Below are 16,494 nucleotides of genomic sequence, written 5' to 3'. Positions count from 1 at the left end.
AGGACAAACTGCCCATTCTGTATGTGCATGCACAGTAGTACAGTATATATGATCTATAACATGATAAATGTTCGCTCAGGGTTACAAACATGTTTTTCATGCCTCCACTATATCATATTTAATCCAATCTGTAATTCATAGCACCAAAAATGACAGCTTGTCAAAAATGTCAACTTTATATTAAGTGGACTTAACTACTGTGCTGATATTCAAATGATTAATTTATCCAATTTGTGCTTCTATTTTGAAAAATAACTGTATGTAATTACATCTGTAATTAAGTTTTGTAATAACATTGATAATTACACTGTTGATCCGTCTCTTAAACCATCTCTCCAAACCTGTCCCTAAACTTACCCATGTCCCACCTTAATAGCATCAGTTGTGTTTTGCATCAAGTGTTTTGCAATACAGTATGATATGAACAACTATTCTTTATATATATATATATATATATATATATATATATATATATATATATATATATATATATATATATATACACACACACACACACACAATAAGGCATAATATAAAGTGGGACCAAATGACAGACTATAGTATAAGACACAAGTTGGTCTTTTATAAAAGACCACATACTGTAAAATGTATGTAGATCAATGTTAACTATATTCACAGAGGGGCAGCAATGGTGTACCATGCTTATAGAAGATGCTTATTGTGCTTTGTTCTAAATGAAAATGAAATGAATCCCATCAATGTTTTGTTAGGGTTTTTCCATCAGTTTTTTCAGGTTGTTTCAAATATGGGTCTCTAATTTAGGCACATGACCTACATCCAAACCAGTGTGATGCAGGGCAAAAACGTGAGAGTGAAACTCCAGAATGACTTTGAGAACAGCTGATGTGGCTCCAAGCCTATCAGCCGAGTGTACTGAAGAGAGGAGCAACATGAAGCTCTGGAGGGAAGTAAACAGCAGTCACGGTGCGCTCCTCCTCCTCTGCATGTGCTCCTCCACGGATCTCCTCCCCCTCATCAGAGCGGCGCTCATTAGCATAAAATGTGTGTCAGTAGGGCAGAACTCACATGCAGCGCGCGCATGCCGAGGGCATTCCGATGCCAAACGAGTCCACGCGCGGTCATCTGCCACTGAGAGCAAAGAGGAGGAGGAGAACCTGCAGCTCTACTACAGCAGCGTGACTGGGAGGACAGAAGGAGGGCGTGTGAAACCGAGCAACAGTTCTTGGCATAGATACAATAACACAAACAATTTAAAGTGCAAAGAAAGGAGGGGGAACTAGTGGGGGAAAGCTCAGTCACATTTTAAAGACACCTGAAAACGTGTGAGGCTTGTGCATATCTCAAACTAGTTACACAGCTCTGTCTTGGAGAACGATGCCCAGTGCACTGGCTCTGATTGTTTTGAAGAAAAGCACTACTGTAATGCACGCGATACATTCTGTGAGGACATCTTTCAAAGAGTGAAGACGACACATTGCCCTGCTTACTCGAAGGACGTCTGGCATTAGAGTGTCGCTTCTTTCTCGAGACATTGCCTGACAGACTTCGATAAGTTCTCGCCTGTGTGGACGGACTTTGAAAATTAGAAACCAATACTCCGATAGCTGCATTTCCTTCATCGACAGCAGGAACAGACGCCATGGAAGGCAGTCCAGGTGAGCTCAAAACCATATCGTCTCTAAACACGAATGGATGCAGGTCAATTATGTGCACGGATGATAGTAATGTTTCAGTCACCCGTTTAAGTATTTTAGCCAACTTCGTCATTTATTTTAACATCTTGTTTAAATTTAGAAAATGGTGGCACGAATATATTGGTACTGAATTTGGATATAACATAAATACATGTCCTGTCAAGATTTGTAATTAAATTACATTATACTTTGACATGTTTATCATTTTTTACACACACACACACACACACACACACACACATTATTATTATTATTATTATTATTATTATTATTATTATTATTATTATTATTTGTCGCGAACGGACAACCATGATTTGTCAAATGTTTCCGGTCTCGCGTACGTAAACAAACTCACGTGCAGCTCGCTGTGCTCACGCGCGCTTCCCAGTAGACTTGTACCATGATAAAGTCATAAAAAAGAAGGCTATCTAGCCGTATTCTTTTCCGTTTCTTTAATTCTTTAACATCCGTCTCCAGTAGTTATGGGGCTGGGTGAAATCCAAGCCCAATCTTGGCTACTGGGAGGTTTTTGTTTTCGGCAGGTCCCTGTGATTCATTAACTGAGTCAAGCTTGTGGGGCGATGACTGACTGTCAGTATCTGTACATTCACTCCAACACGTGCTCAAAGTGTGTCAATAACTGCTCATGAACACGTGAGAAGATAAGGAAACAGTCAACATTTATGGCACAGCAGGCAATAATCCACTGTTTTGTTTACTATCATCACATGGCGTGCCTTATGAGGCAATACCATGTAGTTTAGATGGCTAATCTTTATTAATTATAAAAAAGTCATAAAAGTGTTCTTAGATACTTGTAATTTTAATAAATCTAAAGTATCCAAATTAATAAGCTAAAATAATCCGTTTTGGCAGTAAGTATAATAATGATACATGCATAGGAATTTCCGGTTCAACGTATCAGTATTTTATAACATTTAAATCTAAAATATCAATATCTCTGGAAACATATAGCGAGCTGTTTTGGGCATGTCATATCCAGGATGTATTTTTGTGAATCTGGTGCCAGGGATTTCTTAGAAAGCGCTCAGTTTTCCTGCATCTAGTCATCAGGCGTGATGATGTCAGGCGCAGTGGTATTCATACAGACAGACTTTCACTTTCACCATCACGAGGATCAACTCCGAGCTCCACGTGCCACGCGTGATTCCCCAGGCACACACCCCCTCCTCGCTTGTGTTTTTGTTCCGGAAGCCCGTGTCTCACCCAGCCTCTGAAGGGAGGGACGCTGGTCACTGGGTCAAAGTCAAAGAAGCACAGATCTCAGCTCAGATCTCTCTCCTCTGCATGCGTGATCTCTGTTTAACTTATGTTACTTGTGTTATCTGAATACTTACTAGCCATTTCTGAGTGAAAATTTTTTGACGAACAGAAAGCTCAAGCTGTAACGCATGCACATCCCATTACAACATATGATAGTGTTCCTTAATTCTTAATTGCATTATGCACACCATTTTTTGTAAGGGATGTAAATGAACTATATTACAAAGTAAAGCTTAATAGTAATAGTTGTTCATTTGTGTGAGTTGCATAAGTTATATGGCACAGGTGTGTTGGCTCTTTGAAGATATATCAACATTGACCTAGTTTTCAGCAGCAGAACATGTCTGAGGGCATCCAGCTCTCTGAACAAACCTTGGAACAAGAAATCAAAGCCTCCCAACTGAGAAATCTCACCTGCCAATACCAGTCAAAATGGAATTTACTTAAAAAGATAGTTCACCCGAAAATTAAAATTCTGTCATAATAACCCCCATGTTGTTTCAAACCGTATACAATTATTTTTCATTTGACTCTAAAGAAAATATTTTATTAGTACATATGTAACCATTTACTTCATATGCAATCAAAACACTGTAATTGATATTCCGCAGTATAACAAATTATAGATGTTTGGAACTTGAGGGTGAATATAAAATAACATCAGAGTGCACTTTCCTGCAGAGTTTAGCATCAACCTTGATCAGAATCCCTTAACAGTAATTTTCTAGCAAAGCCACTGGAAGATTGCAACCTTGAGCCAAAAAACTGTAAGGGTGAGAACACTTGCATTACAACATAGGCTATTAATTATTGATATTAATGTAAGCCTACATTTATATTATTGTGATTTAAATCCATTCACAAAGTGATTATACCAAAATTTAAGTTGCATATCAAATGGTTATAGTATCCATGTCTAGATCTGTAGGTTATCATGATTGCTTTTGAGTGGGAGGTTTGTTGTCCCTCATAGCAGCTGCAAAAACAACTGAAATTCAATAACCTGTTCACTTATTCACTCTTTGAGTCACTCATCACCTATGTGCATGTGAGACGCACTAAAGCAAAGGTTAGTGTGTCGTGGTGTTTAGGGAAATGTTGTCTAAAAAATGCCACAAAAGTCGATAATTCGGGTGGAGTTAAATTGGGAAATACAGTTAATGTAGTCAAGCCATTTGTGAGGCATCACGTTATATAAACAAGTGAGATGAAGTGAAATGTTGGGTTTAAAAAAAAAAAGAAACGCTAACACAAATCAAACACGCTCGTATGTCGAGTAAACGTGACCGTGCACGTTCATGCGTGCACTGCAGTTTCCGGTGACTCGAGTATTGTAAACACGCCCGCATAAATATGGCCTTGGTTACTGTTTTTATGTCCTCTTCAAACGTGAGGAGCAGGCTGGCAGTTTGTGCCTTTTTTTTCCTCTCTTGTACTGCGTCTGTTCTAGACACGGGACTGCGGAAAGGGGCTTGTGTTTTGGGGCGTTCACTATGTCAGGAGAGCATGTGAGCCGGCAGTCAGGTGGCTGGCATCTCTCTGGAGGAGCGAGCACGAGCAGCGCGCGTGGGAGTCCTCAGATCCGTGTTTACGATTCGCAAACAAATTGTTCTTTGGAGTCGGTTCTTTATAAAGATTCGTTTAACTGACCTGGGAAGTTTTTTGTTTTTGTTTGGTTTGTTTGATTTTAATGACATACAGAGAACATACAAAATACTTGATCAGTCTTAATACAATTCAAGAAGTCCAAGTAACAAAATAATAAATAAATAAATAAATAAATAAATAAATAGAAAAAATAAAATAAATAAATACTATATAGTTTAAGGGCTTTTTTTAATGACGCATGAGCTGTAAGGATTTGAAGAAGACCATTGAATCTTTCTGGTAAAGTAAGAAAGCGGGGGTGACTCGGGAAGGTTAATAAGAGTAATAATTTGAACTGTAGGAACGAACCTACACGAAGGAAACGCGTTAGTGGCAACACCTGAGCTGACAAAAAACTTCATTTAAAAAAACTAAAATGTAAAAGGTAATTTAGAACAAAATAAAAATTAGTAACTGAACGAACTTATTCAACATGCATTTCGTTGGAACCACTGATCTCTCTCTCTCTCTCTCTCTCTCTCTCTCTCTCTCTCTCTCTCTCTCTCTCTCTCTCTCTCTCTCTCTCTCTCTCTCTCTCTATATATATATATATATATATATATATATATATATATATATTATAGATCAGTGGTTGGAACACGTTTTGGAGACTCAAACGAATCGAATCACTGAAGTGAACCGACTCGCTAAAATAAATCCGATTCCACAACGTTGCGCTTGCGCACGTGAGTCAGTCTCTGGCTCATCCTAGCTCATTTCTCACGTTTAAACCGTCCACTGGCGCGGTTTAAAACATGTGATTCACGGAGAAGGATGAGCTGAGCTGACAGACTGGGAGCAGTAGAGGATTCAAACATATGAGACCGTTGAGAAATTTCCGAGTTTACATAGAAATTGGTGGCCTGGAAGCTTTTTTTTTTTTTTTAAATATGCTACATATTTGAAGAATTCTGTAGAATGAATTTAAACATGCAAAATTTGTTAAAATTTTAAATTAATCACAATACTTAATAAACGTGTTTAAGGTGCAGGGGATATGAAGAAAACTAAGTTAATGCGGTCCAATTCTGCTGATTTTGCATAGGCCTATAAATTAGGAAGATATTAGAGATATTTATATTAACATTAACATGACATTAACATATTAACATGTGTTATAACTTGTTATAACATCACATACAGTACATGACCATGTATATTTGGTATTGACATACTAGATCTGCTACACTGCTGTTGCCCCTACAGAACAATTGACCCTTCATAAATGTCCAACAAGCCACTCTCACACTACACATGTTCTCATGCAGTAAAATGCATTGCTGAGCAAAGAGGGAAATGAAAACGTGCTGACAGACAGAGCAGGTTATTCCGTTATGAAACAAGGTCTCCGCTTTCAAAATGTGGCCTTTTCTTTTTTAAGAAGTTCAAACAATAAATACCATTTTGTGGCTCTTTAATGTGTCGTGGCATATCATGCATGTGAACAGATCGTCTTTTCATATTTACTTTTAAAATAAACACAAATTAACATTTATAATGTATTTAATTTCAACCGAGACGTCAATACACACCATTTTTCAAGTGTAAGTCCACCAAAGTTTACACAATTACAGAAACTTGTTATTGGCAATACATATGCAGACTAGCTGTTGTGAGCTTGTAACTATGCTGTGCAAATAGCATACCTGAAATTAACCCGACTAGCAGATCTAGACAGGTGGAGCTGGGGAGGGTTATTGAGGAGTGTACACTGAACTCAGACTTTTTAAATGTTGAGAAAGCAATCTCATTGGCTGCTGATGTACCAGAGACCAATCTGGTTGTGCATGTAGTGAACAATTTAATTACTAGCAGATTGCATTAAGGATGTTTTAGTCTGCACCATTGGAAGTTTCAGAACAGAACTAGATAAAAATGATAAGACCAGTTTCCCTTAATATTCTTTGTGTCCCCTCCTTTTCCTTCACACACAGGTGGAGGAGTGATCCTCTATGCAGGCTCAACTGGAAGCGCCAGCCCCAGTCCAGGAAGCCCATCCAGTGGATACCAATCCCAGTCTCCAGCCTCTCAACCCTCGTCCCCAGAGGAGGTCTCTTTCACTGAGCTTGGTGCCCTTAAAAAACATCCAACTGGAAGCAAAGCCAGTTCTGCAGGGGGCAACAGACTGGTTTTCCAATTTCCAGAAGTAAGCAGTGCTACCCCTGTTACACCGACGGTAACGTCGTCAGGGCAGAACACCTACTCTCACCCAGTAGTCGGCAGGCGACCAAGTATGTTCACGGGTACCTTTACCAGTGAGTATTATCAGAGTCATTTTTGATATTGTCTCTAATTCAGTGACCATCATCCACTGCTTACTTACTGTTGACAATTGTGTTACTAGAAACAGGAGGTATGGTGTTGCTCTGCAAAGTATGTGGGGATATTGCATCAGGATTTCACTATGGTGTCCATGCATGTGAGGGATGCAAGGTGAGAACACACACACTCACATAAAACACCCTCAAAATGCTGATGTGTTTAGTGTCAGTCTGAGACTAAAGCCACACACCTACAGAAACACACACATTCACTCTGATCTTGTGTTATCCTCAGGGTTTCTTCCGCCGCAGTATCCAGCAGAACATCCATTATAAGATGTGTGTGAAGAATGAAAACTGTGTGATCATGAGGATGAACCGCAACCGCTGTCAGCACTGTCGATTTAAGAAGTGCCTCTCCGTCGGCATGTCCAGAGATGGTATGAGCTTTAAACATACGGTTATGAACAATATATTAACAAGTTATTATTCTTGGTAAATATCAGTATTGCTACCAATTCTTAAGTGTTAAAGATGTTGCTGTGTTGGGAAACAAGCACCTAGCAATGTTCTAGTAACCTCCCAGTACACCCTAGTAACTGCATGTTTCTAAGCAGTTAAAGCAGAATATTGACTGGTTGGACTTAAGCCAGTGAGAACTCTTAACAATCACATACAGCACCCGAGCAACTGCTCAGCAATATTAGAAAAATACTCCTTATAAATCAGCAACTTCATATTGCAAAATTGCACTTTTTGAAAATCCAGTGATCTTTTCAACCAGAACTTTAAAAAAAAAAAAAAAAAAAAAACTGCTAAATATTTCCCCAGGCAGATTTTTCATCAGTTACACATATTTGAACCAACAGAAAGAAAACTGCTTGTTTTGTGAGTGCTGTTTGATGCATAGCTGCACTAATTTTACTAATACAGTCTCACAACTACAGTATATTTAAAAAAGACCTCTTTATTTCCTCAGCCCTCACATCCAGCATCTGTTCTGTGCTGTTTGCACCTACAGCTTACACCCTGTTCTGACAGGTTCCTTTCACCGATGATTTATTAGTGTGGGCTCTCCGAGATCCCACAAGTCATCACTCACTGTAAAAACTGCAGCAGCTCAGCTTAATTTGGGGAAATGGGGACACAAATGGCCCGAGCACCTAGTACACTGCAGTTTAATGTGTTTCCAGGTCTTCGTTTGTTTTATCGCAGGATTAATTAAGATCCGAATGCTGGCTGGGATTTAATAAAGTGCTTTGTCGATGTAACCCAGAAGCTAAGAGACATTTATTTCAATTGAATGCAATGCATACACATTCTAAACTATCGTAGAGTTGTCCTCTAGCACACCATGGCCATACAGGACAGTATTATCTCTGGGGAGCTTTGTAAACTGGGCTGATAATAAATCATATTTTCTGGGGCTAGTGTACATATTTAGGTGACCTAAAAAGCGAGAAAGTAAAGTGATATGCACCATCATATTTCAACATCACATTATTTACTTGACCTTGTTTCCCTCCGCAGTAGTCAGTCACACTGTTATTACACTAGATTTCAAATTAATTTGGAAGTTTATGAATTTTTAGATTTTTCAGTGTACTGTTATATTGTAGTGCCCTCGAATGCAGAAACCATAGCTAATACACTGACTGTATGATTGATACTGTTCTTCCTCCATTATATTTGGTCACCTGAAACCTTAACGTCTCTCCTAACGCACGACTTCACGTGATGGTGCTATATGACACCTCTAAACCCCAAAAAGCCTTCAAATCATTGTTATATTATAGACATAAAGACCTAGTTTTGCATTAGTGCTGGTCTTAGCAGTTTTAACCTAACTTTCCGTGCTGAAGGCATCTCCCATTGCTCAACACTTATCAGTCCAGTTTATCATATCATGCTCCTCTGCCCTACAGAGTATCAGCGCTTAACTATTCAAATGCCTTCTCCTTTCAGTCCTTTTCACCCTTAGCCTGCTAACCTTTTAACTCATGCCGGTATCTGTTTCTCCTGCTATTATTCATTCACTCATTCCCTCAGTGACATCACCTCTGCTTGGGTGACCCACTTCCCAATAGGACAGAGACACAGAGATGGGAAGAGAAGGATGGGGGAGGTGTTTTCTACAGCAGTAGGATCTATAAATAGCTCTGAGAGCTAGAGTAGGGGATTTAATCAAGGTTTTACTACTCCACTGCCTGTCTAACAATCCCATGTAACCGTTACTATATTCACAATACAGCACAGCCTCTCATATCACAATGCGAGCCTGTCCTCCAACAAAAAACAACCTTATAGGTTGTTTGTGCAAGCATTTATTACGACCTATATTTACGTTTTAAAGTTAATTAAAAATAATGACAGTATTGCGTTGCGTCTGTCGTCATGAATTGACGTATAACGTCATTACCAATCAAAACGCACGTTTATTTAAATTCAATGTGTGGGCTTTTTACACCGATCTCACACTATTTCCTACATATTTTACTACTGTAGGTGGCTTATTCGTTCGAATGACCACACCTAACCCCACCCCTAAACCTAACCCTCACAGAAATCACACTAAATTATGATTTATTGAGCATATACATTTTCATGCACGTCCGTTCCCTGGGATCGAACCCACGATAGCATGATGACATATCAAGGTATAACGCACTAATCTACTAACTGAGCTACACGAAACGCAAACCAGAGGGCAAATATAAGAGTACAAAACATTAATATGAAAACGACCTTTTGCCGATAGGGGCGTAATTGTAGTATACGCTCTGATGGGTCGTATTTCAGGGATTTGGACAAACGACCTACACAAGCGTATTGGTTGGAGGACAGGTTGCACAATGCATTATCGTAAAGCTGGACAGCTTTGTGTATCACCATTCTGTATAGTAACATTTATACGCCCATTTTTTCCAGCTGTGCGATTTGGGCGCATTCCGAAGCGCGAGAAACAACGCCTACTGGACGAAATGCAGAGTTACATGAACAGCCTTAATGAATCGGCGTCCATGGACATCACCTGTACTACACCCACCGAGACTCCTCCCAGCCCTGAAGATGGCCAGGCAGAAGAGGCTATCGGTGCTGTCTCGCAAGCTTATCGCAATATCTTTGTGAACGGGGAGAAGTTGTTAGTGAAGATTAACGATGACAGCAACATCAATAACAGCAATCCATCTTCCTTCCATCATAATCCAACACAAGAGTCCGGCTACAGCCAGCCTCACCCTCAGCCAAGCGTCTCACCCCAAGATCACTCCATCCATCCCAGGACAAGCTGTCTACCCCGATCCAGATGCCCGGTCACCAACCATGACAGCATACCAACAACACAAGTCATGGACAACAGTCCGTATAACTTCCCACAGTCCTCGAGTCCCAGTCAGGGAGCTACACCTTCTCAAAGCTGTCCATCGAAGTACAACAATTATTCCACTCAGACGTCTTGTCCTTGGAGACTGAGCCCTGGTGCTAAAGTCCTGGTAGGTTTTGAAGATGGCATATGATTTGTTTGCTGGTCTTCATTGACTATTTTCTCTGACTTAAAATGTTTTCTTGCTCTTTCTGTCTTTATTGTAGGCATGTCCTCTCAATGCCTGTCCCATGTCCCCAGCCAGTTACTCCAGTCAGCAGGTCTGGGCGAGTTTCTCCCAGTGCTTCACTCCAGCTGTTAAAGAAGTGGTTGAGTTTGCCAAGAGCATTCCAGGGTTTCAGGCCCTGAGTCAACATGATCAGGTCATGCTGCTGAAGTCAGGAACCTTTCAGGTGAGAAACGCCAATGTCTGTCCTCAGATCAATTCCCCACATCAGTTCTTTTGAAGTAATCGTAAAAGAAGAAAAGAAGCAGTTTCATTAAGAGTTTCACACAGACATGGTGTACGGGTGAATATTTACAGACTGTGCAAGAATCTAGACCGATGTCATTACAAATTAGTCTTCCTTATCAATACTCAATAACTAAAGCCTGAAAGCGATATATGTGCAGTGCTTGTATTGTGATGAATAAGAGTTATTATGATGTAGTTTACACAACTGAAAATGCTATTTTTCTAAATCCAACTTTGGTTTGTTGCAGGTTCTAATGGTGAGGTTCTGCTCGCTGTTTGATGCCAAGGAACGTACCGTAACATTCCTGAATGGTCAGACGTACCCCCTGGCGTCCCTGCGAGTGCTAGGCATGGGTGGCCTTCTGGACGCCATGTTTGAGTTCAGCGAGAAGCTGGGGAACATGGGTCTGGAGGCTGATGAGATGGCCCTCTTCATGGCTGTGGTGCTGGTTTCTGCAGGTACCTTGTAGAAATTATCATATGCAAGCACTATTGGAAGTATTTTTTTAAAACTGAGCTAGTTGCTTGTGTAGACGGATGGCGAGGTAGAGAGAGCTTGGACCAGAGCTGTAACGATCTATTTCTGTTACTCTCTATCAGATCGTTCAGGGATCTCAGATGTGGGGGCCGTAGAGCAGCTCCAGGAGGATTTGATCGGCGCTCTTCGCGCTCTCATCACTCGACGAAGACCAGAGGACAGCTCACTCTTCCCCAAACTCCTGCTACGTCTGCCTGACCTCCGTACCCTCAACAACCAGCACTCGGAGAAACTCCTAGCCTTCCATATTGACCCCTGAGAACAGAAAGAGACGATTACCAGACCGAACCAAGTCGAGGGGTCAAACGATAGATTCAGGGTGCTCTTCTTGTACAATGAAGCCATGCACATTTCAGGCTAAACATCTGATTTGGACTAAGACTTACACAGACACCTCAGACATTGAACTTTTCTAATGCAACATAAGAGGAACAAAAGTGTGGAGCAGATGCTGGACATTGGGGCTTTTCAGATTGTATTCAAGAAATGTAAAAACAGAGGAAGATGGTGTAGATTTTGAGGTGATGGCTGTTTTATAACTAGAACGTGCAAGATCATTGTATAAAGTTTTGAGACGTTCTCAGTATTGTTCTCACTCCAGATGCTATGCATTTATCATCGTATCCTATTCAACAGATTGTACAACCTTTCAGATAAACTTCAATTCAATTGCACAATTCAATAATTTCATTAAACACATCACTTTGTGGACCTTTATAAATATTGTTTATATGTGTCAGGCAGTCAAAACCTGGGTTGTAAAAACACATGTATTATAGTTGAAATATACTGTATGATATTTTCTTATAACTGTATAAGACTGTAGTGTGTTCTCGTGTGCTATTGAAGAGAGCACTCCTCGATGTCTATTAAAGTGTTAAACCAACTGAATTTACAACAGCTCTGCATGGATCTGCTTTATTCTACCCTTTGCAGTTCAGATTCTTCTGAAAGAGGATGGGTTAGCAGCAAAAGCGGACTTTGCCATTTCTATGCAAATGCAATTCATTTATTTTATGTGCATCTAAATGTATATTTGGTAAATGTATTATGAAATTTTTTTTCCATAGAGATGGCAGATTGTGTGATATTAAAAATGACCTTTCCAGTTAAGAGTATTTTATATGCATGCATATTGTCCTGCACGTTTGGTTGTGCATGGGATGCTGATGGTGCACAATGGTATCCTAGCAACTGGCAAATGGATCCAGAGCTGATGTATGATATATGCCAAGATTTTCACCTTCATTTAAATAATGGCTCCAGGGGTTCAAGCGGGAATGGAAACCTTTGTTTCCCATCATGCATTTTTTTAAGCAGCAGACTGAAGACTATATCACTATGTTTCCATTGCAGTATAGTATTGTAGCACAGAATAATCAGACTAGAATAATTATAATGTATATAATGTGTGATATTCCAGTGACAGGGATACTTCCTCTTCACGTGAAATGTTAGGCTGATAAGATGCTCTTGGTAGAATGAGCATGAGGCACTAGAAATGAAGCAAACATGCCAGAAAACCTCTCATAGCTGTGGAACAGAGAGAAAGCATTCTTCCCTTTGCCGTGTGGAGTTTGTGAAGACTAACATCTTTCATTCTGTCTCATTCTGTTTGCAACGCCTTCCTCTCACTGTCTTGACAGTGCCACATGATTCGTAAGAAAAAATACAGAAATAAAAGAATAATTATATAATGAGAGCGAGAGAGAGATTTTACAGCAACAGAACTAATATGTATATTTCATAAAACCAATGATGCTTGATATGAAATGATATACTATAAGTGCGTCCTCTTGAGGCTACTGTGCCATATTACATTTAGGCAAGGCAAGGCAAGTTTATTTATATAGCACATTTCATACACAATGGTAATTCAAAGTGCTTTACATCAAAGAAAGTAAAAGTAAAATAATCATGAAAAATAAGAAAAAAATAAATAAATAAAACAAGCAATTTTAAAACTTTTAAAATGATTAAAACGTTTACTTAAAATCAATTTAAAAACAGTTAGAAATTGATTTTATATAAAATAAAACAGTGAAGATATAGTGCAATCAGTTCGGACATCGCACAGTGCTCATTCAATAAATGCACAGCTAAACAGATGAGTTTTCAGTCTAGATTTAAATGTTACTAGTGTTTTAGCACATCTGATCTCTTCTGGAAGCTGATTCCAACTGCGGGCGGCATAGTAACTAAAGGAGGACTCCCCTTGTTTTGTGTGAACACTTGGTATTTCTGACTCGATCCTAGTGATCTGAGTGGTCTGTTATGTTTATATTCAGTGAGCATATCTGAAATATATTTGGGTCCTAGGTCATGCAGTGACTTATATACGAGTAAAAGTATTTTAAAATCAATCCTAAATGTACCTGGAAGCCAGTGTAAGGACCTGAGGACTGGTGTGATATGCTCAGATTTTCTGTTTCTACTCAGAATCCTGGCAGCAGCGTTCTGGATGAGCTGCAGCTGTCTAATGGTCTTTTTGGGAAGGCCGGTGAGGAGCCCATTACAATAGTCCACCCTGCTGGTGATAAAGGCATGAACAAGTTTCTCCATGTCTTGGCTGGAAACAAAACATCTAATTCTTGCAATGTTTTTTAAATGATAGTATGCTGATTTAGTTACTGCTTTGACATGACTACTGAAACTAAGGTCTGTCTCCAGAATCACACCAAGATTCCTGACTTGATTTTTAGTTGTTTGACCCCTAGAGTCAAGGTATGCATTCACCTTGAACACTTCATCTTTGTTTCCAAATGCAATGACTTCAGTTTTTTCCTTGTTTAACTGAAGAAAGTTCTGGCACATCCAACTATTAATTTCATCAATGCATTTGCAGAGGGAGTCAATGGGGCTGTAGTCATTTGGAGATAAGGCTAGGTAAATCTGGGTATCATCAGCATAGCTGTGGTAGGCAATTTGGTTATTTCTCATTATTTGACTCAGTGGAAGCATATAGAGGCTAAACAAGAGCGGTGCAAGAATTGAGCCTTGTGGGACTCCGCATGTCATGGACGTCCACTTAGACTTATGCTCTCCTATACTCACATAATATCCTCTCCCTTCTAAGTATGACCTGAACCATTTGAGTACCATCCCAGAAAGCCCGACCCAGTTTTCCAGTCTCTCTAGTAGTATGTTATGATCGACAGTGTCAAACGCAGCACTGAGATCTAGCAATACCAGCACCGATATTTTGCCAGAGTCGCAATTTAAGCGAATATCATTTATTATCTTAATGAGTGCTGTGATGTGGCCGAAAACCAGATTGAAAATTGTCCAGGTATCCATTTGAGTTTAAGTATTTGTTCATCTGATTAAAAACGACCTTTTCTATAATTTTGCCTATAAAAGGAAGATTAGATATTGGTCTGAAATTGCTCAAAATTGTGTTATCAAGATTGCCCTTTTTCAGGAGGGGCTTAACAACTGCAGTTTTTAAGGAGTTTGGAAATGTCCCAGAAAGAACTGAGGCGTTCACCACTTCTAAAAGATCTGCTTCTAAGCAGTTAAGCACACTTTTGAAAAAAGATGTGGGAAGTGTGTCAAGACAGCAGGTTGATGATTTTAGGTGTCTTCCAGAATTTTGCTATCAATTGTTTCAAAAATAGACATAGTATCTTTTTTTGAACATTAAATGAACATTAACATTAATGACATCAGTTTTAATAAAGCCTTATGTGTGTATGAATAAGTATATAGAATATAGATAACACTTTACAATCAGTTCTTATTAGATATCATTTGTTAATGCATTAAGTTTACAATGAGCAATGAGTTATAGTATGTATTCAATTTAGTTTTATTCATATAAAGTAATAAACATACAATATGTTGCTCAGATCTATTAAATAATATTAACAGCCACAGCTTTTGTTTTTAATAATGTATTAATAAATGTTTAAATAAACATTAACTAAGAATAATAAATTATTTGGAATTATTTCCCATTGTTAATGCTAACAAATGTAAGTTACGTTAACGAATGGAAACTTAGCACAGATTCTGCACAAAATAACATTTGTTTTGTACATGAAACCTAAACACACACACACACACACACACACACACACACAAATATATGGACTTATATGCAGTAAGTGCGCCCTCTTGAGGTTACTGTGTCATACTACATCAACATCAACATCAACATGACACAAATGATATTAGTTTAACATATTGTTTGTCACACATTTGTTTATTTTAATTATGGAGACTTTCCATTGACTTCTATTACTAACGATGTTTTCTATCCCCTAACCCTAAACCTACCCCTTACAGAAAACCCATTTGCATTTGCATTGTTTCAGACAAGCATATTTTTCTATTTCTAATCACTTTTTCCCTCGTGGGGACCACAGTGTCATAAATGTCAGGTTTACTGTGGTCCTTCAGATTCCCCTGAGCGGTCAGTCAGCTCAAACATCTGAAACAGTGAAGGATTGTGAGTTATTCATTAAATCAACACAAACACGACAGTTTACCCTAGTGACATGGAGGCTTCCAGGCACTTTAGAAATAAACCTTTAAACCCTTAACTTTCTTACCACAGCTCATTAGCACTGTCAGGTCATTACAAAACCAGCCTTACAAAAGCCATGAAGTCACTCTTTCACAAGCGGACTGTCACATGACCCAAAACACTCGTCATCATTATACAATATCATATTATAGCCTAAAACATTGCTGATGTGCTTATACCTTATTATTTCTCACATAAAATTAAATTAAAAATTAAATTAAAAATTAAATTAAATTATATTAAATTTATATATATATATATATATATATATATATATATATTTTTTTTTTTTTTTTTTTTTTTTTTTTTTTTTTTTTCTTGACCCAATGTGACAGTTCTCTATGAAGATGTATTTTACTCTATATAAAACTTTTGGATGATTAATTATGTACTCTACTTATATGTCTATGCATTCATTACTAACCTCACACACTTTCCTCTCGTCTTGATGTGTACTTACATCACCTTTATCCTTCAGGCCAGGTTTATCCTCACTAGATAATGTGCTTCTTTATTCTATAACAGAACTGTTTTCTAATGAAAAGGTTGCGTCACAGATCAAATGAAAGCCCAGCATCTGTGCTGAATGTGGTGTTTTCCCGCTCAATCCCATTAATGCTGTCCAGCACGGAGACTTTGCTGGAATGAGCGTGAAAGCCCTCGTGGAGGAGGGACTGATGGGATTACCCTGAATAGACACTATAAGAGACGGGAGAACATC

General features: G+C 38.8%; 1 protein-coding gene across 1 annotated transcript; it reads left to right on the top strand.

The window, feature by feature from the left end:
* Window positions 1-511: 511 nt before the first annotated feature.
* nr1d4b (nuclear receptor subfamily 1, group D, member 4b) lies at window positions 512-12,144 on the top strand. Its single transcript, XM_026242226.1, has 8 exons — window positions 512-1,637; window positions 6,542-6,862; window positions 6,952-7,040; window positions 7,164-7,308; window positions 9,797-10,362; window positions 10,460-10,645; window positions 10,956-11,166; window positions 11,308-12,144. The coding sequence occupies exons 1-8, from the start codon at window positions 1,622-1,624 to the stop codon at window positions 11,502-11,504; spliced, it is 1,731 nt and encodes a 576-aa protein (XP_026098011.1). The 5' UTR covers window positions 512-1,621; the 3' UTR covers window positions 11,505-12,144.
* Window positions 12,145-16,494: the final 4,350 nt, after the last annotated feature.

This window comes from Carassius auratus, unplaced genomic scaffold (assembly GCF_003368295.1).
Source record: "Carassius auratus strain Wakin unplaced genomic scaffold, ASM336829v1 scaf_tig00001155, whole genome shotgun sequence".
NCBI classification, from domain to species: domain Eukaryota; kingdom Metazoa; phylum Chordata; class Actinopteri; order Cypriniformes; family Cyprinidae; genus Carassius; species Carassius auratus.
The sequence above is the reverse complement of the archived record's forward strand: the minus strand, read 5'-3'. Positions and strand labels throughout refer to the sequence as shown.

What these genes read in the sequence shown, in the direction of transcription:
- nr1d4b (XM_026242226.1), top strand. An exon ending in ATGCATGTGAGGGATGCAAG is followed by an intron (nt 7,041 to 7,163) that starts GTGAGAACACAC and finishes TGTTATCCTCAG; the next exon opens with GGTTTCTTCCGCCGCAGTAT. An exon ending in GCCCTGGTGCTAAAGTCCTG is followed by an intron (nt 10,363 to 10,459) that starts GTAGGTTTTGAA and finishes TCTTTATTGTAG; the next exon opens with GCATGTCCTCTCAATGCCTG.